Raw genomic sequence first — 22,171 nt, forward strand, 5'->3', positions numbered from 1 at the left:
AATATCGAAACAAGTTGGTCATAAGATTTTTTTTTTCTTTTCCTTTTTTTTTTTTTTTTTTTTTTGCTATGTGGTTTTTTTTTTTTTTCTTCTGGGTCAGTCAACACATTTTGGTAGAAACAAAAGGGAAGGCTGTTTTTTCTTTACAAATTTTTTTTTTTCTTGAGCTTATGAAGTTCTCTGGTGCCTCATTTGGCAAGAGGCCCCACTGGACGTCCAACGAACTTGACTCTGTGCTTCAAGATGGGTTTTCGCGGTTTGAGTAGCTATACAGAGGCGCCCCACAAGACCTCCCTCCCCGCCCCAACTAGGAAACAAAAATCCGCTGTTGTCTGATTTTTTTCCCCATTTTTTTTCTCTTTTCTTCTTTGTATCTTCTCAGAAAGACCAAAATTCAAAAAAAAAAAAATTATTTGTAGAGGTATCTCTGGTAAAGGGGTGCTGGGCCAGAGCGGGTTGGGTTTGTCCAACGCGCGTGGCGATCTTGGTCATGAGATCGTGAACTCCAGGCTGGTGATCCGAAGGCAGGGAGGGCGGCTGCCTGCCCTTGGGAGGGGGCGCGAGGGGCAGGGGGGCTCCCCCGACCCTGTCTGCCCCTGACGGAAAGCTAAGGGCTATTGGTCACATGAGTAAGGCTATGACGGGGGTGGGGGTGGGAGGCCAGGGGGGGTCTCTTCTTTGCCTACGTCGGGGAAGGCAGGGCCCTGGGGTGAGGGAGGGGGTAGGGGTTCCAGAAGCTGCAGCTAAGACCAGGGACACTCGAGCTGGCCGAGCCCAAGGGCCTGCGAGAACGTCGGTGGCAGGGGCCCAATGTCCTGGAGGTATATCGCGTTGGCTGATGATTCCCAGTGCTTCTCCGTGCCCTGGTCTGACATGACAGCGGGAGGTGGGGACACACTGGGCTGCCCGGTCATCCTCAGCCCTTCTTATGTCCCTGCTGAGTGACCGGGCCAGGGTCACCTTCTCTTGGATGGAAGGAAGTCGGAAAAGTTTGGTCCCATGATCTATACTCAAAAAATATATATACTGTCTATAGCTCTATATATATATGCATATATATATATATAGGAAAAGTTGTGATTTAATTTGGGGAAGCCACCAAGGGCGGGGGCAGTGAAGCCCTCGGCCCCCAACTCAGGAGCCCCCCTCCCCAGCTGGGGCGGATCACGAAGCCCCCTTCCCACTCCGTGTGGCCCGCAGTAGTGTTTCACATTAGGGGGCGGGCGGAGGGCAAGGGGAGACGGGAGGGGGTGGGGCTGGTGTCCAAACTCGGTTGTAATTTACGGAAAAGTCCGGGGTCGGTTGGAAGCGGGAGGCCCTCCTGGGGTGGGAAGGCCCCTCACCTGGCGGAGAAGGGAGGGGTGTTAGGGTGCGGTGATGGGGGGCATGCAGGCCGACGACATCGCCCCCCGCCCGCCCCCTTGCCCTGGCCAGGCTGGGTTCCAGGAACCCAGGGGCCCCTGTCTGCTCAGAGAGAGTCCATTTCCAGGTTCAGAGGCCAGCGGTCCACCTTGGAAAAGGACTGGCCACCGAGGCTGTTTCCTCATCTGGCAACCCCCGGGGGCAAACAGTTGTGTTTATTCTTGTCTCATCTTGTCTCCCCTGCTCCCTGCCACGAAGGCAGTTCTCCCCCAACCCCCGCCCCGTTTCTGGTCATTCACAGCTGTGTCCCCGAGCGCTGTCCCCAAACAGTGCCTAGCGCATAGTAGGTGCTCAGAAAGGATTTGCTGTCCCAGGGTGTTAAAGTGCATGGGTCGCCTGTTAGTTGCCTGATCCCGTGACCTTCGACTCTGCGGGTGCTGATTTGGCAGGGTCTGAAAAGCATGCGCAGCCCCTAACTGAGCATCTACTTCGCGCCAGACCCCAGGCGCGGCGCTTTGATGACGACGGCGCTCATGATTAAAAACAAAACAAAAACAAAATGAAAACAAATGATCAAGAGCTTTCCAGGTGGCGGGTCCTGGGCTCAGCTGGGAAAACACCGCGTCCCCGAGCGGATCCTCCCTGCTGCTTCTGGGGAGGCGACTTTCGTGAACCCATTTCACAGATGAGGCTCATCAAGGCTGTGGTCAGTTATGTTTCCCTACTGGCCCCTTAGGCTCACTGTTCATTCCCCCAAAGAAGGTGCTTAGTTGTTGATAAAGTTGTTCTCTCTGGTGGCAAAATACGCTCTTGGGGATTTGTTGGGGGGGGGGTCTCTTTGGGGGGGGGCATGCTGGTGAGCGGGGCAGACATTCCACTTTTTCGCCAGTTCACTGAACGCGGGTGACACCAAATGAGGAACTTGGACAGGGGCCCAGCTGGGAGAGTCACAGGACAGGACAGAAGCCCCTCCCTCGCAGCATGCCCCACCCCAGACCAAACCTGGCCTCTCAAGTGAACTTCTATTCATCCTTCAAAACCTTCTGGAAGGATTCCCCAACCCCCTTCTACTCTGGTTCCACCCTCTGTCCCAGCCCTGATCAAAGGGGGGATTGGAGGGTGACTCTCTAGCTCTGTCCCCACCATCCCAACCTGGGGGCTCCTTGTGGTCTCCAGCGGCATCCCCCCTGGGGGGTGGGGAGGGCATGGAGAACGAGGGGGTGTTTGGCCAAGACGGGGGGTGGGGTGGGGGGCAGGGGTGGGGGCGGGTGGGGCCGCCTGGCGGCTCACCTGGGCCAGGCCCGCAGCCTCCGGGCGGCTGTGGGCGCGGTCAGTAGGGGTGTCCCGGGTCTTTGGGCCGCTTCAGCTGCACTTTGAGTCTCTTCATGCCGATCTGAAAGCCGTTCATGGCCTGGATGGCGGTCTGCGCGCTGGCCGGGTTGTCAAAGCTCACGAAGCCTGTGGAGACCGGGGCGGAGCCGCGATGGTGGGCCACGTGGGCGTCCTCTGCTGGCTCCAGGGCGGCAGCCCAGGCTTCCCTGGGGTCCTGGGGGCGGGGCGGGGGGTGCGCTGGCAGGGGCAGATGGGGCGGCGGGGAGGGGTGGGGGGGGGGGGAGGGCTGGCCAGACACACACAGCAGCCCGGGCCTGGTCCTGTCCCCCTCTGCACTTGCTTCTGGGGATGGGACGCTTGCTCCTTACCTGGGGTCTGCTGTGCTGAGACTTCCCGACCAGCGACCAGCGGTGGGGGACAGGTGAGGCCGCATCCTCCCTCCCTCCCTGTCCTGAATGGTTGCCTCCATCTAGACCCCGGATGCTAACCGTGTGGCCCCTCCAAGACCACTATCCCTCTGGGGTCCTGACGGCGCATGGGACTCTCTCTCTCTCTCTGCAAATGTCCTGGGTCTCTCCTCTCTGTCCTTCTTTTCTCCCTCCCTCTGCCTTTTATCCCTCTTTCTCTATCTCTGTCTTTGTCTCTGGCAGTCTCTCTACCCCTGTCTCCCCTGAGGCCATGAGAAACATTCCAGCCTGGGGTTCCTCAAACTTCCACCCCCCCAGACCACCCTGCCCTACTCCTGGCCCCTCACCTCTTGGTCCTCGATGGTGTGGAGGCCACAGGGGCTGGGGGGCCCTCTGGGGCGAGTCTGCATGCACAAGCATTTGGAGGTGGGGGTCCCTGAGCTCCGTGTAGGAGGCCGGGTGGGAGGTCAGGCGGAGCTGGGGGCAGGGCTGAGCAGTCTTGCTGAGGCCCATGGGGAGCCATGGGGGAATGAGGAATTGGGGAGGGGTGACATCTTATCTATCATCTCCCCTAACACCTGTCCCCCATCATATGGATGAGGAAACTAAGGCTCAGAGAAGGCATAGGACCCCTCACTGTGGAAAGGGACTGAGTGCCCCCCCCCCCATTTCCGTCTTCCTCCTGGAAGCAGGATGCAGAGGAGGGACCTAGGCACTGGCGGAGGGTCCTTCCTGGTGCGGCTGCTGGGCCACTCTGTGCCTCTCTTTCCTCCAAGGATATTGGGGCAAAGCTTCTTTTTTCTTTTTTGGAGATTTTTTATTTTTACGTAATCTCTCCACCCGACGTGGGGCTTGAACTCACAACCCCGAGATCAAGAGTCACAGGCTGCAGCTCCTCTGAGCCAGCCAGGCACCTCTGGGGGCAAGTCTTCTATTTTACGGTTGGACACGGAGTATATACAGGAAGTGCTTAATAGGCAACAGTTAGCCTTTTGAATAACACAGGGTGGGATTAAGAGTCCCGAGTTTGGGGTCAAACAGACTGGTTCTAATTTAGGTTCTGTCTCTTTGCTGCTGTGTGAACTTGGCCAAGTTGCAGTGCCTCTCTGAGCCTTAATTTCCTGTGTCCGGGGACAAGGAAGTCCTCCCAAGGCCTTGCACGACGTCCCCTCCCTGCCCTCCCCTCCTCCCTCTCTTCCCCTTGCTCACTATGCTCCAGCCACATGGGTCTCCCCATCGCTGTTGCTCCAACATGCCAGACAGGTCCTGCCCCAGGGCCTTTGCATGTGCTGTTCCCTGGAACCCTCTACCCCACATATCCCTTGGCTGGAAAATCTCCTCATTTGGGTCTCAGTTGAAACATCACCCCCTGCAGATCAGTTTCTATTTCCTTACTGATGGCGTTCTGCATTCCATCTATAGCCCCCTGGCCTATGTCCCGCTTTATTTCCAGCTCCTACCCAGAAACCTGTGCTTTTCAACGCCCTCATCGCTGACCACAGGCGGTTATTTAAATTTAGATTTAATTAAACATTCCGTTCTTTGGTTGAACTGCCACACTTAAGGTGGCTGGTAGCCATGTGTGGCTGAGGCTCGGGTGGCAGAGACGCGCAACATTCCCGCCGGTGGAGAATATTCTGTTGGACGGCGCAGCAGGACTGCGAGCTTTCGAGGGCAGGAGCTTTGTTGGTTTCCCTCACTGCCGTGTATCCGCACCCAGCACGGGGCCTGGCACACCGTAGGTGCTTCATAAGTGCTCACTCTAATTCACAAATGTGATCCCTTTGGACCACACTTGTCTCCTGCCTGACTACGCCCTCCCTGGCCCCTGTTCCTTGGCAAGCGGAGTGGGGGACGGGGCGGGCGGGGGCGGGGGCGGGGGGGGGGGTGGTGCCTGCAACAGGGACTCACCAAAACATTTGCTCTGGTTGGTGGCCCGATCCATAAACACCTTGGAGGAGATGATATTGCCGAAGGGCAGGAACATCTGCGTCAGCTCCGTGTCTCCAAACTCCTGGGGGAGGTGGTAGATAAACAGGTTACAGCCTTCGGGACCTGCAGGTGGGGGAGAGAAAGACATAAAGCCCCCAAGGAGAGGAGGCGGACCCCCCCGGGGGAGGGGCGCGGGACCGGAGCCCACATCCGGCATCTCCAGCTGTTGGCGGACGGCGCCGTGACGTCAGGAGGGAGGGCGTGGCGATGGCGGGGAGGGGCGCGGCGTGTGCCTACGTTTGCCTGTCTCATCCCACGCTTGGGGCCTGCGAACCTCCGGTGGCCCTCAGGCCCCGGATAATTTACAAAATTGAGCCGGTCCCTCCCCCCAAACCTGAGACAAATCCCTCAGTGCCAGACCCTGGATAATCCCCAAATCCCAGACAACCTGAACCCCCTGAAAACCCCCTGAAACTCCAGACCGTTTACAACATGAGATGAATTGGGGGGGGGGGGGGGGGTATACGGACACCCTGTACTAGCTTTGCACTAATTCTGTAAATCTAAAACTGGTTTTAAAATAAAATGTTCATTTATTTTTCCCCCTACAAGTCCGATGATCACAGAATACAGTACGACAACCAATTCCTGGTCCCAAACCCCAAATATCTAGATGTTTTTCAAAACTTTGGCTAATCCTCCAAACCTTGAATCATCTTCGAAACTCAGACGACACAAAAGTAAAATCAAGTAAAAGAAAAAAAAGAAAATTCTCTAGTCCCCAGACCCACATATCCCGAGACCGCCAGGTCATTTTAAAAATGATACACGACACCACCCGGAAAGAATTTTTTAACGGCACAGCCACGTCTCCAAACCATCCCCTCTGCAAATAATCCCCAACGCATGACTCATGTAGAATCTGTAAATAATAATCCAATTAAAAAACCTTCATTGTCTGGAGTCACGAACATTCTCCAAACCTGCCCCTCATCCCAAACCAACAGATGCCCTTCCCCCCGGATATGAGCACTCCCCGCCCTGGCCAATGTTAAATCCCAGATGACACGTTCACATCCAACCCTTCCTTCCTGATTAGGACCCGAGTTCTAATCATGCTTGTTTTCAAAATACAAGCGTGTTCCAACGTGATCATCGCGACTGACGCGGGTGGCACGGTTTTGACCGTAACACAAATTTCACGTTTGCTTGTGTGCTATCTCATGTCCACGACGCGGGAGGTGAATGCAGAAGCCGCACCCAGCTGAGTGGGACCTCGTGGGAAAACAGTGTGCGCACCCCCCCCCCCCCCCCACACACACACACACAGGTGGCTCCAACACCTACCACTTTCTCGGGCCCCGGAGCATGTTGCGAGCCACACGCATCCCCCTCTGGGGATCCGACTCCCCTTCTGACTTCAGACAAGCCTCTTTCTGTCACTTAACAGCACCTCACAGCTGCAGCCCTTCCTGTGTCCACGTCCACGCGTGAACGAACGTGAGGTCTTTTCCAAGAGAAAGTGCCACCTCTATTGTATTTTTTTTAAGGCCGCTAACACGCATACCGCTGTGCTATCATTTCTCTTAGGGTTCTGTCTTTTGTTTTGTTGTGTCACGGACACAGCTTTTCAACGGTGCATCCTGGCCCCATTCAAGCAGGAACCTTGTAGATTGTGTTGCGAGGGTCTGCATGCTGGGCAGACTCTCCAGAACCCGCGGCTTGACTGCATCTGAACTAACGTTTACCTCCTCGGCCCAGGGTTGAGGGAAGTTGGAGAAGGGAGACACCCAGGTCCGAGCCATCAGACCTGAGACACCTGGGCCCTCTCTGAAGCTCCCACCGGCCCTCCCTGGGGGGGGGGGGGAGTGTTGGGGGGGGAGGTTATTGAAAGTCATAGCGGAGGTGCAGGCACTGCCAGATCCTCCTGTCTGCTGTCTGTGACTTTGACCACAGAGCCCCCTGGAGGTAGAAAATCTGGGAACCGGTAGCAGCTGCTGGGCAGAGCTGGGGACCCCTCAGCCTAGGCCTCACCTCCAAAGCTCAGCGCCTGGACCCTGGCAATGCCTCCCGGCCTTTCACAGGCCAAGGGCAAGGGAGAAATGGGGCAGGGCCTCAAAGAACTCAGTCTGCGGGACTCCCCTGGCCATGGGAGTGTCTGGGGGCTTTTCTAGCTGGTCACCTCTTCCCCACCCTCACTAGCTGCATGACAAGAGAAAGGGCCTTGGGGGTGCTGAGCCACACACTCTGTGTCAGGACGGGCCCCGTCTACTTCCCAGTAGCGCCTCTTGACGCGGATGGCTGCTCCCGCTGCAAGTGAGGAAACTGAGGCACAGGGCAGCGAGGCGCTTTCCTTATGATGTCACAGTCAGAACTGGGTGCGTCTTAACCCCGGTTGTCTGACTCCAGAATCCACCTCCTCCCTCCTTCCACTTTGCTGGGGAGGCCTCAGCTCACCCCAGAGACGTCATCACCACCGCCCCCCACCACCTCGAAACGAGTGTCCTTTCCAGAAATTCAGGGAACCATCCATCCCGTCTTGCAGAGGAAGGCTGGTGGGGGTGGGGTGGGAGGAGGGTCACCGCTAGTCCTAGGGGGTCGAAGCTAGCACGGTTCCCACATTCCAGAAGAGGAACCCGGGTCTGTCTGGCCCGCGGGCCGCACTCTTAGAGAGCCGCGGTTCCCTGAGGTCTCGGGGTCCTGGAGGTGGAGGGGGCGGTCAGAGGGCTGGGCTGGCGCCCGGGGGAGGTCGCGGCCCCCTCACCTTCTCGCTGCTGCTGCTGCAGGAGGGGCGGCGGCTGGGGGACGCTGTGCGCGATGGGCGTGATGGCCGCGGTGGGGTACATGGCTGCGGAGACCGGGAGCGAGACACAGGGCGGAGGCAGGTGTAAGGCCGGTGGGCGGGGCGGCTCAAGGCGGGCGGGGGCGGGGCCACGATGGGGTGGGGCCACAGTTGCCTTGGGAGCGGAGAGGGGCGTGCCCACGACGGGGGGGGGGCGGGCCCAGGGAGGGGCCAGGGCACGGGGAAGAATGGGGCGGAGCCATGATTCGACGGCGTGGGGGCAAGGCCTCCTAGCGGGAGGGGGCGTGGCCACAGCCGAGGCCGGGCCTGAAGGAGGGGCCAAGGCCACCGAAGATCCGAGTGGGTGGGGCCAGAGCTTGACCAGCAGGGCCACGGCCGAGGGCGGGGCCCTGGCAGGACCCAAGAGGCGGGACCAGAAGCTGCAGGGGGCGGGGCCAAGACCTGGGATTGGGCCGGGGCCAGAAGTAGGAGGCGTGGCTAGGTGCAGGCGGGAAGGCCGAATGAGAGGGCGACCGCCGAGGGGCGGGGCCAGAGGCGGGGTGTGGCTAGGGGCGTGGCTAGGCCAGGGGGGAAAGCCGGGGCCCAGGGGCGGGGCCACGCCCGGACCGGGCTGGACTGCCCTCCGTACCTGTGTACTGCTGGACTCCGGAGAAGGCAGGATGGAGGGTCTCGGCCACGGTCGGGCTCTGAGCTGCGGGGCAAACGGAGGGACTGAGTGGGACGGGGGCAGCAGAAGTCTTCCAATTACCCCCGAAACTTCGGAGCCAAAAGGAGAGCAACATCCGCCCCAGCTTCACCTCCGCATTAACCTTTTACAGGTGTGGCCCCCATTTTACAGGTGGGAAAACTGAGGTTCAGAGAGGTGAAGCAACTGGCACGGGGCCACTCAGATAGATAATGGCGAAGTCGAACAGGACTCCAGAGAGGTTAACCATCACCCCCATCTCTCTGTCCCCATCTGGACCCTTTCCCTCTTCCCTTTTATTCTCTGGATTCTCCAGGACTTCAGGCCTCTGCTCCCCATCACCCCCCACCCCTATCCCTTTCCCTCTCTCGCACCCCCACATGTCACTCATCAGACACCCTTTGGATCCCTCATGTGGCTGTGACCACCCACCACCCAACTGCCCCAGGGCGGTGCGGGGGGGGGCGATGGTGGAGGTAAGGGGAGGGGAGAAGTTGTCCAGACCACTAGAGCTGGTGCCTCCGGGGGGAAATTCAGCTAAAAGATTCTGCTCGAATGGAGAGAGGCTCCTAGAGGACGGGGTGGTGGTGGGGTGTGCCCCTAAAGGGGTCACACGCACCAATCCCTCTGTATTGATGGAGAAGTTTTGTATCTTGATTGTGGTGGTGGTTACCCAAATCTATACCTGTGATAAAATGGCACAGAATGCCCCCCCCAACACACATACAACAAGCGAGTGCACGTACAAAGTGGCACCCTCTGAGTAAGATCTCCAACTCCTGTTGAGTTCATCGTACCCCACCAACGTCAGTTTCCTGGTTTCAACAATGTGCGGCGGTTATGTAAGATGTTAGCATGGTGGGCGGGGGTGGGGGGGTGGGGGACTGGGTTGGAGGTTCCGGGACCTCTCTGTACTATTTTTGAAACTCCCTGTGAGCTCCAATCATTTCAAAGTAAAAATAAGTTCTCCTCAATGGTGGAAACACAGAGACTGCCAGATACTGGCAGATGCTTGCCTGGGGATTGTGGTCTAAGAAAGGGAAAGATGGGGCCCCTGCTTCAAGGCAGGGCCGAGCCTAGCTCAGGGCATGGTTAGTACTGAACGAATGAATGAATGAATGAATGAATGAATGAGGCTACTGACGTCTTCCTAAACAGCAATGATTAATAACTAAGATTGGTGGTGCTGCTGTTGTCAGTACAGGTGACACGTTCAGCATTTGATACACTGATTCCACTGTCCGTGCAACCTCATGAGATGTCTGATGTTATCTGCCCCATCTCCCGGGTGAGCAAACTGAGGCCCAGAGACTCACAGAAACCATTTAGGGCCGCCAAACTGGAATCTGCACCCATAAATGCCTGGGCATAACGTTCCCATGTTTACGCACCCGGCTACAGCCCCCTTCTCTGTGCCCACCGCTCACATGCGTCCAGCTGAGACCGCCTCTGTTTCCCAGGCACCAGGGGGCACAGGAACTCCGCTAGTCCCGGAGATGCCTTCCCGGCCCCACCCCCTCTCCTCGGCCCCTGGGGGAACCACTCACGTTACCTGGGTAGGGCACGAGGCCATTGGCATACACGGTCTCTAGGGCAGGGTGCCCCCCAGGGAAGGGCACGACACCTGCGAAGCCATTGGTGATGGGAGCCACGAGCCCGGGCACGGCAGTGGAACCAAGCAGCGGGGGCGAGTGCAGTCCTGTGGGGCAGAGGAGCGCGATGGGGAGCCTGAGCCTGGCCCTGGCCCCGCCCCGCCCTGCCCCGCCCACCATCCGCAGGCCCCTGGCGGACTCTCACCAGAGGCAGGGGCGATGGGTGTGGCAGGCAGCCCGTTAAGGCTGACGGCGCCGATCTGCTGGATGTGGCAGGGTGAGAAGGCCACGCCAGGGCTCAGGTAGCTGCCCGACGTGGACAGGACCGTTGTCTGCTGCTGCATGAGCTGGGGGTGGAGAGGGAGTCAGCGTGCACAGTCGGGGTGGCACCTGCCCTGAGGTCATGACGCCCTGGGGGAGGCCTGGCCCTCTGGTAACTGGCGGGGGTGGGGGAGCGGTCAGCCTGGCTATCGTGGCTCAGGCCTCAGTTAGGAATTGTGGGGCTCAGCCTGGGATCGAGGGTCAGTCTAGGATCAGGGTTCAGTCTTCAGGTCAGGGCTGAGTCAGGAATTTGGGCTTGGTCCGGGATCCGGGATCAGCCAACACTGAAGTCAGCCAGGGTCGGGTCTCAGTTGGGAGTCAGCCTGGATTTAGAGGCTCCTCTTGGAGCTAAGCATGGGCTTGTGTCAGTCCAGAGTTGGGGTTCAGCTTGGGCCTGGGGCTCGGTTCGTGGCTGGAGGGCTCGGCTGGGGCTGGGGCTCAGGAATCAGCCTGGATCTGGGGACTCGGCCGTGGCCGGGATAGGACCCCGAGTCAGACAGATTGGGCAAGAGACAGGAAGAGGAGCAGAGAGGCAGTGGCCCTCGACAGAAGGCAGAGAGAGAGAGACTGAGCTGAGCCCCCAGAGTGGCCTTGGGAGACAGAGTGCGTCTGCCGGGGTCACTCACGGCCTGGGCGTAGGCACTGTAGGGGCTGAAGGGCAGGGTGAGGGATGGCGTCAGGATGCCCAGCTGGCCCACCATCTGCTGCATGCGCCGGAGCGTCCGCTCCTTGTCCGTGTCGGCAAACTTGACCACCAGGCTGGAGGAGGCACCCTGCAGGGGCGGTGGCGGGCAGGGAGGGAAAGAAGGAGGGAGGTAGCCAGGACTCTGGGTTCCCGGAACCACGCCGGCTCAGGGCCTTGGCCGCGCGCGGTGTAGATGCCGGGCGCTCTCGATCCCGCCCACGGGCCCGCCGCCGCGGGACACGCAGGTCGCGGCGAGAACAGCTCAGAGCTCGGCGTCCCGGGTCTCGCACTTGACCGTGCGGCCGCCTGTGCGCACAGGTGGGGCCTCTGGGCCCCGGGGGGTGGTGTCCGGGGCCCAGGAGAGGACCCGGACTAACAGCCACGCTCTCAAAAGTGGAGAAGCCAACTGCTGGAGAGGAACGACGGGGACCTATAACTGACTCACACCTGAGAACAGGTGAGACACCGACCATCAGAGAGGTTGCCCCCTTTGATGGTGAGCTCACTCCCTGAGACACCTCCTCACTGGTCAGCTCCCTGCAGGAGAAAGCCTGAATGAATCCTGCCACTCTAGGGACTAAAACTGATGCTCAAGTACCCAGAGGGCAAGGGACCGGAAGCTCTGACACTGTCCTGCCCTTCACACCTAGTTTTTTGGGGTTTACTTATTTATTTTGAGAGAGAGAGAGAGAGAGAGAGAGAGAGACAGGGAGACTGAGTGGGGGAAGGGCAGAGAGAGGGGGACAGAGAATCCCAAGCAGCTCTGTGCTGACAGCACACACATGGGGCTTGAACTCACGAACGCTGGGGTCACGACCTGAGCCGAAATCAAGAGTCGGATGCTTAACCGACTGAGCCCCCCAGGCGCCCCCCCGCACACCCATTTTGAGACCAGCTGAGAGCAGAGTTGGTTCCGGAAGGCCTGTCGTCCCCTGGCAGCTTTGGACATTCACGTACAGTGATGGTGGCCCCCGGCGCCTGCTTCCTAGGGGGCAGGGCCACTCCCAGAGCCCGGCTGGTCCTCCCCGGCCTCTCCCTGCGCCAGTCCTGCCCCCTGCCCATCCCCACCCTGGACCAGGGGACGTGTCCAGACGGCCTTCCCTCCCCTGTCAAAACTTTCCGTGGCCTAAGAAGCCGTGCTCCTCAGCTTTGGACCGCAGCCCCTCCAGCCGCCCCCCTGCTCCTCCGCTGCCCCCCCATCCGTCTCGTCATCCCCCACGCCCCACACGTGCCCCTGCTGGCCTCGACAAAGCCAAACCACCTCTCGGGATCTCGCCCCTCCAGGACACCCTCTTGTACACCCACATGCGTACACATGCTCACACACACACGCACGCGCGCATACTCACACGCATACCCACACACGTGCACACAAATGCCACCCATGCAGACTTACACGCTCACACACACGCATACACTTGCCCTCACAGATTCCTGCAGATGCACACATACGCCCCTGCCCCCGCGCCCCCCAGGCACACTCACACATACACACGCATGCACTCAACACACACACGTGCCCCCACCCACGGACGTACTGCACCGTCGACTCGCACAAAAACACCCACTCGACACACTTACACGTGTGCCAGCACACACACTTATCCGCACGTCTTCTCACACGCACACAGCTCACGTGCACGTTAACAATCACCCACTGCCAGGCACACACACACGCACTCACACCCACGTATTCTCTCCCTCGCACACACGTGAACAGGCACACACGCGCTAGTCCACGCGCAGCCCCACACTCACTCGCACGCTCGCGTCCTCGTACGCCCCGCGCGTGCGCAGTCACCCTCGTGTGCGTGCACCCGCCCACGGCGCCATCAGAGACGCGCTCCTCCTCCGCCTGTGCCTCGCTGACGACCAGCCAGAGGCCGAGGACGGCTGGGAGGGTCGCGAGCGCTGGGACGGTCGCGAGCGTTTCCGTCCCTGTCCCCTCCCCCCTCCCCCCTGCCCGCCCCAGGGCCCGGGACAGTCCTACTCACCGGCATGGTTTGGCTGCCGTGCAGCGCGTGGATGGCCGCCTGGGCCTCGGTGTGGGAGGAGAACTTCACAAAGGCACAGCCTGCCCCAAGAGAAGGAAGGAGAGTGCGTGAGGGCAACGGGGTCTTTCCGGGGGGGGGAGGGGGGCAGGGGCCGCAGGAGAGGGGACCGGGAGCCCTGGACGGCCAGTGTCAGACAGGCAGCCGGAAGGCCAGATAGTCAGAACAGAGAGACAAGCAGTCATGTGTCCAGACAGACAGCTGGACAATAAAGGATCAGGCAACGAGACGAACACACAGCCAGCCACAGAGGTCGACATCAGCCAGTTGGCCGTCCATTCACTCAGAAAGCCAGGCAGCCACACAGCTATTTGTCACACGCACAGTCAGACGGATGTCGCGAAGGGGTGCACAGTCGGGGAGGCAGGCCCTGCCCGCTGGAACAAGGCAAGGGCACAGGCTTCGAGAACACCCGCCAGCCCCTGGCACCATGAGACCCAGAGCTGAAATCAGAGAAGCAGAGGGATGGTGACAAACCTTCAGACACAGGCACAGAGATACAGTCCTGTGGGTACAGTCAGGCACAGATACATTCAGACCCAGACAGATATGCCCATGTCACCAGAGTTAGAGAGATGGGGACCAGAAAGAAAGAAAGAAAGAAAGAGAAAGAGAGAAAGAAAGAAAAGAAAGAAAGAAAGAAAAAGAAAGAGAGAAAGAAAGAAAGAAAAAGAAAGAGAAAGAAAAAGAGAGAAAGAAAGAAAGAAAGAAAGAGAAAGAAAGAAAGAAAGAAAAGAAAGAAAGAAAAAGAGAGAAAGAAAGAAAGAAAAAGAAAGAGAAAGAAAGAAAGAAGAAAGAAAGAAAGAAAGAAAGAAAGAAAGAAAGAAAGAAAGAAAGAAAGAAAAGGAAGGAAGGAAGAAGGAAAGAAACCAGACACGGCAGACCCAGCTGGCTAGTCACACAGGACCAAATCAGAAATCGGGCAGACAGATAGCCAGGGACCACCAGACATAGGTAAATTCAGACACACAGTCATAGGGAGAGACCACTAGACATAATTCCAGAGAGAGTACTATGGAAGAGCCAGGCAGGTGGGGTGAGACAATGGAATGTTCTGGAATTAGAGAGTGGCAATGGTTGCACAATTTTTTGAATATACTGAAAAGCACTTCACTGTACGTTTTAAAAACGAGTTTTTACAATATATGGATATCAATTTTTTAAAAAAGAGAGAGAGCCAAGCAAATAGGGACCATGGGATACATTCAGTCCTAGAAGAGTAAAAGTTGCAAGAGCCAGAGACAGGCAGGCTGAGAGTTGGTGCCAGACAGATGGACCAAACGGGTAGAATCAGGTAGACAGACAAAAACTACCAGACTCATGAAAACCCAGACAGCAATAGTCATTTAGACACTCAGGCATAACGAGTCAGAGACTAAGAGAGGCAGGCGTCCATAGTCACATACAGCCACATGGGCAGACAGGGAAACATTGGAGACCATTAAAGTCTTTCCTGGATGGTACAGCCAGGATCAGGCCGACAGTCCACAGGAAACTGTCCCACAGAGCCAGGTGGACACAGGCAGCGTATCGAGACATGGCACACAGTTAGGACCCCGTGGGACGTGACAGTCCCGGCCACCCAGTCCGCGCCCCCAGCCGCCCTGCCCCACTGCCTTCAGGAGTCAGTCCCGGCCCATCAAGTACCTGTAGGCCCCACCCCCAGGAGCCAACCCCGCCCTCCCACGTGCCTGGCCCCGCCCCCAGGAGCCAGTCCCGCGTTCTCAAGTGTCCAGCTCGACCCCCGGGAACCTACCCCGCCCTCTCACGTGCTCTCCTCCCCCCCCCCCCCCCCCGCCCCCAGGAGCCAGTCCCGCCCCTCCATGTGCCCGGCCCCGCCCCCGGAGCCGGTCCCGCCCCCTCAAGTGCCCAGCCCCACCTCCTCAAGTGCCCTGCCCCGCCCCCAGGAGCCAGTCCCGCCTGCCCACGTGCCAGGCCCCGCCCCCGGAGCCAGTCCCGCCCCCTCAAGGGCCCCGCCCCCAGGAGCCAGTCCCGCCCTCTCACGTGCCCGGCCCCGCCCCAGGAGCCAACTCCGCCCTCCCACGTGCCCGGCCCCGCCCCCGGAGCCAGTCCCGCCCCCTCAAGTGCCCCGCCCCGCCCCCAGGAGCCAGTCCCGCCCCCTCAAGTGCCCAGCTCCGCCCCCAGGTGCTAGTCCCATCCCCACCTACACGCCCAGCCTCGCCCCAGGGCCAGTCCCGGCTCGCCGGTCACCTTTGCTGCTGCCGTCAGGCCCGCGGAGCACGGTGCATTCGTCGATGACCCCAAAGGGCTGGAACAGCCGCAGCACGTCCTCTTCCGACTGCTGCTTGTTCAGCATCCCCACAAACAGCTTCCGGTCCCCTGTGGGCGGAGACACCCCCTCAGCCGAGTCCTGGCCTCCGGGAATTTCTCGGTCCCGCCAACCGAACGGAGGCAGCAGGGCCCGGGGGGAGCACTGCCGGCCCCTGCTCTGCCTGTGAGCGGGAGGACACAGCCACGAGCTTCCCCGCCCCGGGTCTGTCCCCCCTCCCACGTGCGCTGCTCGGGCGCATCTTGGAGCCTTCGCTCACGCAGTGCGCCCCTCCTGGAACGGCCTCCCTTCAGTCCTCAGGGCCACCGCTCACTGCTCCCCACCCTCGGGCAAAGATGCTCTCTCCCTCCTTGCCTTCAGAGCACCCACACACAGTGCTGGCGTGACAACTGCCTGGCCTGGGCCCCTGTCTGTCTGTCTGCCACCTAGATTTCCCCGTCGGGGGTGAGCGCCGCTGGCTCCTGCATCCCCAAAAGGAGCCGGGCAGGTGCCTCCCGAATGAGTGAGGGCATGTGTGCGCCCAGGACCGGGGGCCTGGAAGCCTGGAGCCCCCGTCTGGTGGGGTTGGGGTGGGTGCCTGGCTGCAGGCCTGGCTGGGCCGGCGTCTCCCGTATGAGGCACCAGAGTCCTGCTCCCTCCGGTAACTGCGCTGCCCCCCTGTAATCAGGAACGTGGCAGCTCCGTCTCCCAGGGATGCCGAGCCGGGTTACTATGGAAACCTGTTCTCTGGCAGCTGTCACTCATGAGGGTGGGAGGGAAGGAGGGACAGACGCGGAGAGACTGAGAGTCAGGGAAAGAAACAGGTGAGAGAGAGAGAGAGAGAGACTGAGAGAGACAGTAAGAGACAAAGCGAGACACAGAGAGAGGAGTACGGAGAGAACCAGAGAGACAGAAGGAGAGAAAAAGATAAGGAGAGAGAAAGAGGTATGGAGAGGGAGAGAGGGTGAAACAGAGAGAGGAAGGAGGAGGAGAAGAAGAAGGGAGAGGAAGGGGAGGGGGGAAGGGGAGGAGGAGAAGGAGGTAGGGAAGGAGGAGGAAAGGGAGGAGGAGGAGGGGAGGAGGGGGAGGGGAGGAAGAGGAGGAGGGGGAGGAGAGGAGGGGGAGGAGGGGAAGGAAGAAGTGAAAGAGGAGGGGGGAAGAGGAGGGGGTAGGGAAAAGGGGAGGAGGGGAAGGAGGAGAAGGAGGTAGAGAAGGAGGAGGAAAGGGAGGAGGAGGAGAGGAGAAGGATGGGGAGGGGAGGAGGGGGAGGAGGAGGAAGAGGAGGAGGAGGGGGAGGAGGGGGAGGAGGGGAGGAGGAGGAAGAGGAGGAGGAAGGAGGAGGAAGGAGGAGGGAGGAGGGGGAGGGGGGAGGAGGGGGAGGGGAGGAAGAGGAGGAGAGGGAGGAGAGGAGGGGGAGGAGGAGGAGGAGGGGGGAAGAATTACTAAAAGAGTGAGAGAGAAGGGGAGAGATGGAGAAACACAGACCCCCTCTCCAACCCCTGCCCTACACTCGCAGCCAGCTTGGAGAGTGTGAAAACAGGCCCCAACCCAGGTGGGCTGTCCCAGGCTCCTACACACACACAGGAGTCCTAACAGCCCTGCCCCGCACGCCACCCAGTCCACCTGAGATGGGGGGGGCGGGGAGGAAACTCTCCAAGAATGACTAGCCCCGATGCCACTGGGGACAGCCGAGCACGCCCCCGTGGGCAGGTCCCCAGCAGGGTCCAGACCTGCAGCCGGAGAACCCGCTCGCCCAGCCTCGAAGGTCAAGCACACACGCTCGAACACGCACGCCCACGCACAGGCGTGCGCACCGGCAGGCAGGCACCCCCACCACAGGAGCCGCAGAAACGCGCGTTGCACATGTGCGCGTGCTCACGCACATCTGTACACAGGCGTGCCAAGGCATGCGTGCTCCCACGCACACGCACAGAAAAAGCGATTCCCCTCAGGGACCCCTGCAGGGATCCCATCCCCTCTGCGTCAGAAGACCCCCAGTTTTGCACCCTAGGGGAGGGGTGTGTTTCAAGCTCTAGGGGCCAGCGGCGGGACCCAGCCAGACCCCCTACTCCTGACTCCTGGGCTTGGAAGAGAGGACAGAGCCCCCCTGCTCTCCTGCCCCTACCCTAGCTAGGGGACTCTGCCTCTCCCACCACCACTAGGCGTGTGAGCGGAGAGGTGACGGCTACATCCTCCTGATCAGAGATTCCCCTCCTTCCCCGGCTCCTCCGCCGACCCCCAGCCTGGTGGCCACGGACAGATGACAACTACCTCCGCGGCTTTCACTGTCCGCAGGCTTCACCTGGATCGGCCGCGCCATCTGTGGAGAGAGAGGGGAGGAGGAGGTCAAGGCTGGCAGCGGGGCGTGGCGGGGGGGGGGGGAGGCTACGTCCGAGCCCCGCCGGGCACCCCGTCCCCCTCCCCGGGCTCAGCACCCCACCAGCTTCCAGCAGCAAACCAGCCAAACTAAACGGACACACGGTCCCCGGTACAGGGCTTCGCTCATGTTGCCTGGAAAGCTCCTACTTTACCTTCAAAACCCAGTAACAATATTTCTTGCTGCAGGAAGCCTCCTTGCCTTCCCAAGTGCTGTATGCTCCTTGGAAAGATGCCCAACTCCTCTGGTCCCGTGTGTGATGTGACCTTGCAGTTTCTCTCATCAAAGACCGCAGTCTATTTCCCCACCCTCTGCATCTGGACTCGGCCTTGTGACTTGCTCTGGCGAGTGGAGTGTGGTGGCAGGGAAGCGGGGGGAGTTCCGAGCCCCGGCCTCGAGAGACTTTGCAGCTTCCTCTTTTGGGACCCGCGCACTGCCAGCTGGACAGGCCGAGGCAGGAGAGGAGGACGGGGGACCTCAAGCACTGAGAGGCCCAACGACAGGCTGCCTGTGGGAGGAAGGCCGTCCTCTCCCGGCCCGTCCCGCAAGCCCTGACTGACTGCCACGGCGCGAGTGACCCCGGAGCGACCAGCAGAAGAACCGCCCAGCTGAGCCCCGTCTGTGCTCGCCGACCCGTGGAATCATGACCAAGTAAGGGGGTTGGGTTGGTTTGTTACTGAGCACCAGCTGACTGACACCAAGGCAAATCCTTTCAGCCAGCTCTCTGAGCCTTGGGTGGGAGGACTGTCGTACCTGAGTGGGCCAGCTTTCAATGTGGACTCGGTGTTCTGGACCCTCCTGTCCTCCACCTCCAGCACCGAAAACGATGCTCGATGGAAGAAGTCCTCCTGTAATCCCCACCCCCAAACTCACCCAGCCGTGGGGAGGAGCTAACGTGGATGTCTGAGAACCAACTCAAGGGATGTGGGACGTGGGTGACATTTGCTTCTCCACTGCTCTGAGCATGGGATCCTCCTCCAAGCCCAGTGCTTCTGGCGAACTCTAACTCGTCCTTCAAAACCCCGCTCAAAAGCCCCACGCTGGCAACCCTTCCTCCCTCTGCTTCGGGGCAGCGAGCGCCTGGGTCTTGCGTTCAGAGCAAGCTTGCCGAACTGAATGGACCAGGGGGAGGCGGCCAACACACAACAGCATAGAAGGAAGGGCACCAGGCCTGGGGTTGGAACACGTGCCCGTCCCAGACCCCCTCCAAGGTCAGACAGTCCCCGTGGCCATTCGGAGAAGGTGCTTGGGGGACGTCAGCCCTCTGGTCACTGTGCAGCTGCCCAGAGAGCTGCAGCTTTCCCCCCAGGTTTTACACATGTCAAAACCGAGGCCGGGAGAGCGTGTGTGTCCAAGGTCATGGTGGGTGAGTGAAGGCACTAAGCCTCCCTAGACTTCAGCTCTAAGGATCTTCCTACCCAGGCCCGTGAGTAGAGACCGCTCTCCAACTGGGAACCCCCAGATCTCCTTCCCCTTCCCTTAGACCCCGAACTGCCCCACACCCCCGGTCTGAGTCCCCTCCCTCACCCTGCACCCTCTTTCCCTGCGCCCCCTCCCCCTCTCCAGCTTCCCTGCCCTCTCTGAGCCCCTCCCCATTCTGCGCGCCTATGGGCGGCCTCGATTTGAGCTCAGCCTTGGGAGCCCCAGAAGCAGAGAGGCCTTCCAGTGTCCCCAGTTCCTGCCACCCACGCAGCCACATCCTCAGAGGGACCCTGACCACCTGGGGAAGGCTCTCCCTTCCCCCACCACGTCCACACACACACACACACACACACACACACCCCGGGCCCTCTCCACCTGGGTACCACACCCAGCTAGCTGGAGGCGGGAGGGGAGATTTTGTTCAACCAGATGGGGCCAGGTTCTGGGCTGCGGGCAGACTGAGTTTGTGAAGGGAGGTGGGGAGACAGGGGGCACCTGAGCTCCAGCCTCCTGTTCGCCCCCACCCCTCCCACCCCGCCTCCGCTGGCCCTCACCTTCCCACCGCCCCCCCTGCCGCCCAGCACCTTGGGCAGATGAGGATGGGGTTGCCATGGCAACGCTGATTCACCACACGGAAGCTGGCAATTGTTGTTGCCATGGAAACCGCCTCTTAGGGGCGAGCCCAGCTCCTGCCTTGCACAAAAGAGATATTTAAATATAATCTTCTGGAGATGGATGCGCTGAGGGAGGGAGCGAGGTGGGGGGGCCACGGGGAGGGAACCTGTGCCCACTCTGGTGGCCTGGATACCTGCGCCCCATCTCCCCCCCCCCCCCAGCCCGGTTGCGGAGCCTGGGACCTTCCGCCTCCTGGGAGGCCCCTTCCCCCTCCTGGGTCAGCTCGGCGCGGGGCAGCCGCGGGGGTCTGGGTCTGGTCCCGAGAAGCCAGGCGGGCAGTCGGTCCCCTCCTCCCCGGTCCCCCACTCGAAAGCCGAGGCTCCGAGGCCTGGCCGTCCGCACCCCGCGGCCCGCCTTACCCACCGGCCTGGAGACGCGCGCCAGGCTGGCCTCGTGCCGCCGCCCGCCCGGCCCCGGGGCGCACAGGCGCGCACACGCCGCACGCACGCACCGGCCCCGCGCCTCGCTCCCCGCGCCCGACGCCCGGCGGGCGCTGACGATCCGCCAGAGCCAGAGGCCGGGCCCTGCCGGCGTTGCCCGCCCGAGCCGAGCCGGGAGGAGGCGTGCGGGGGGGAGGGGGGGTTGGGGGGGGGAGCTGGGTCTCCCCACACCCCTCCTGTCGCCCCTGCCCGCCCATCTGGCTCTGCCCACCTCCTTCCGGCTCCCTCTCTCCATCTGTCCCACCGAGGTCTCTGCCTAGTGCCCTCCCTCCCTCCTCCACCTTCTCTGGCTCCCCATGGCTGCGTCCCTTCCCTCCCGCCTCTCGTCCCCCTTTCATTTATTCCACAACATTCCCAGCGTGCCCCATGCCGAGTCAGTCTGCGACCCCAGGGAGGACCCCAGGAATCTGGCCCAAGGGGGGACACAGGCAGACGCGGGCACTCCCAGACCTGAGAGGTCAGGATTGAGCCAGAGCTAGGGATCAACGGCTCCTGGAGACCCCAGAGCTCAGAGCAGTGAAGAGCCCAAGGCTACCGGGGCCACACTGGAGCTGGAATGGTGCAGTGGGTTTTGAAGTATGAGTAAGAGTTTTTGGGGGGGAGACAGTTTCTCATGCTGGAGGAATACCTACACCCCCTGACTCATTCAATCTCCAAACAACTTTATGAGACGGAAACATTCGCGTTTTACAGATGGGCAAATCAGAGAGGGAGAGGAGAACGTCAGAAGCAGAGTCCGGGTCTCCTGATGGTTTCCTCAGGGTCCCCTTAGGATCCAGCCAACCCTTCAGCCAAGGGTCCTGTGGGCCGGGGCTCTGGGGGGCGTCTGTGTCTCTGGGGGCGGGGGGGGGCATACATGACGTAGCTGAGGTCCATTCCTTGCTCTGCCCCCAGATTTTGCTGGGTGACTTCAACCAAGTCATACGTCGTTGAGAAACCGGGGTCCCTGTGTCTGACCTGTGTGTGTTACAGATGGGGAAACCGAGTCCACTGGGGAAGGGACTGCAGGAGGCGCCTCTGGTAGTCGGGCTGGGGCCCGGAAGACGGTCCTTTAGAAGACGTGGGGGCCCGGGAGAGGCCCCAACCGGGTTGTTTCTGGGTAGTATGGAGGAGAAGAAAGCAAGGTGGGGCCCAAGCCACCATTACAGCCTCCCCTTCTCCCACGGGGGCCCCCGCCAGCCTCTGTCAAACACCCAGAGCAAGCCTCTCTCCTGCTCTAGGCGCTGCTGTGGCTCCCTACTGTCCCGGGAGTCGCATCCTGGCATTCCTCCTCTGCCTTCCTCCCATGCCGCCGGGACATCACTGCAACTCACCCCCCCCACACACACACACACCCCATCCTCACTGCGAACAGGCCCCTCCGAGGCCACCTCTCCCTGAAGGCCACCTCTCCAAGTGCATCTGCTTCAATGCTTTGTCCAGGCATCACCTTGATTGTGGCACATGCCCCAACACACACACACATTGTCCCTCTTGGGTGACTTCCTAGGGGCAGGGGCCGAGGGGCTGTGCGCCCCTTCCCCACCAGAGGCCCGGCCCGGGGTCCCCAAATGGCAAGTGAAATGAAATGAGACAAAACCTATGGCTTCCAGACTCCGCAGAAAGTGAAACCCAGTCCCTGTCCCCGTGGGCAAAGAGCAAGCTGGACCCGTGCTGGGCCCAGCACCCCGTGTGGGGAGTAAGTCAAGAGCTTGGGCCCAGCTGTGTCTACGCTTCAGGGGGAGAAGCGGGGCTTGGGAAGACGAGACTGGCCCAGAGTCCTGCAGGCTTGACTTGCCTGTGACAGTTCATTCATTCGTTCGTTCGTTCGTTCATTCA

General features: G+C 60.5%; 1 protein-coding gene across 5 annotated transcripts in view; it reads right to left on the reverse strand.

Moving 5' to 3' along the window:
* Positions 1-1,922: 1,922 nt before the first annotated feature.
* CELF5 (CUGBP Elav-like family member 5) overlaps positions 1,923-22,171 on the reverse strand; it is a 44,864-nt gene continuing 24,615 nt past the window's right edge. Inside the window, exons 3-12 of one of the 5 annotated variants that reach the window (XM_086699552.1) lie at positions 17,708-17,759; positions 15,382-15,510; positions 13,114-13,193; positions 11,061-11,207; positions 10,319-10,460; positions 10,074-10,220; positions 8,465-8,527; positions 7,798-7,881; positions 5,013-5,156; positions 1,923-2,820 (exon numbers count right to left, since the gene is read on the reverse strand). In XM_086699552.1, coding sequence (XP_086555678.1) covers positions 2,693-2,820; positions 5,013-5,156; positions 7,798-7,881; positions 8,465-8,527; positions 10,074-10,220; positions 10,319-10,460; positions 11,061-11,207; positions 13,114-13,193; positions 15,382-15,510; positions 17,708-17,759 — 1,116 coding nt within the window. In that variant the 3' untranslated portion in view covers positions 1,923-2,692. The remainder of the gene's footprint in view (positions 2,821-5,012; positions 5,157-7,797; positions 7,882-8,464; positions 8,528-10,073; positions 10,221-10,318; positions 10,461-11,060; positions 11,208-13,113; positions 13,194-15,381; positions 15,511-17,707; positions 17,760-22,171) is intronic. The other 4 variants (XM_086699550.1, XM_086699553.1, XM_086699554.1 and 1 more) reach the window with 4 other exon arrangements.

Source organism: Puma concolor, chromosome A2, assembly GCF_028749965.1.
Source record: "Puma concolor isolate L17-30 chromosome A2, mPumCon1.1.hap2, whole genome shotgun sequence".
NCBI lineage: Eukaryota > Metazoa > Chordata > Mammalia > Carnivora > Felidae > Puma > Puma concolor.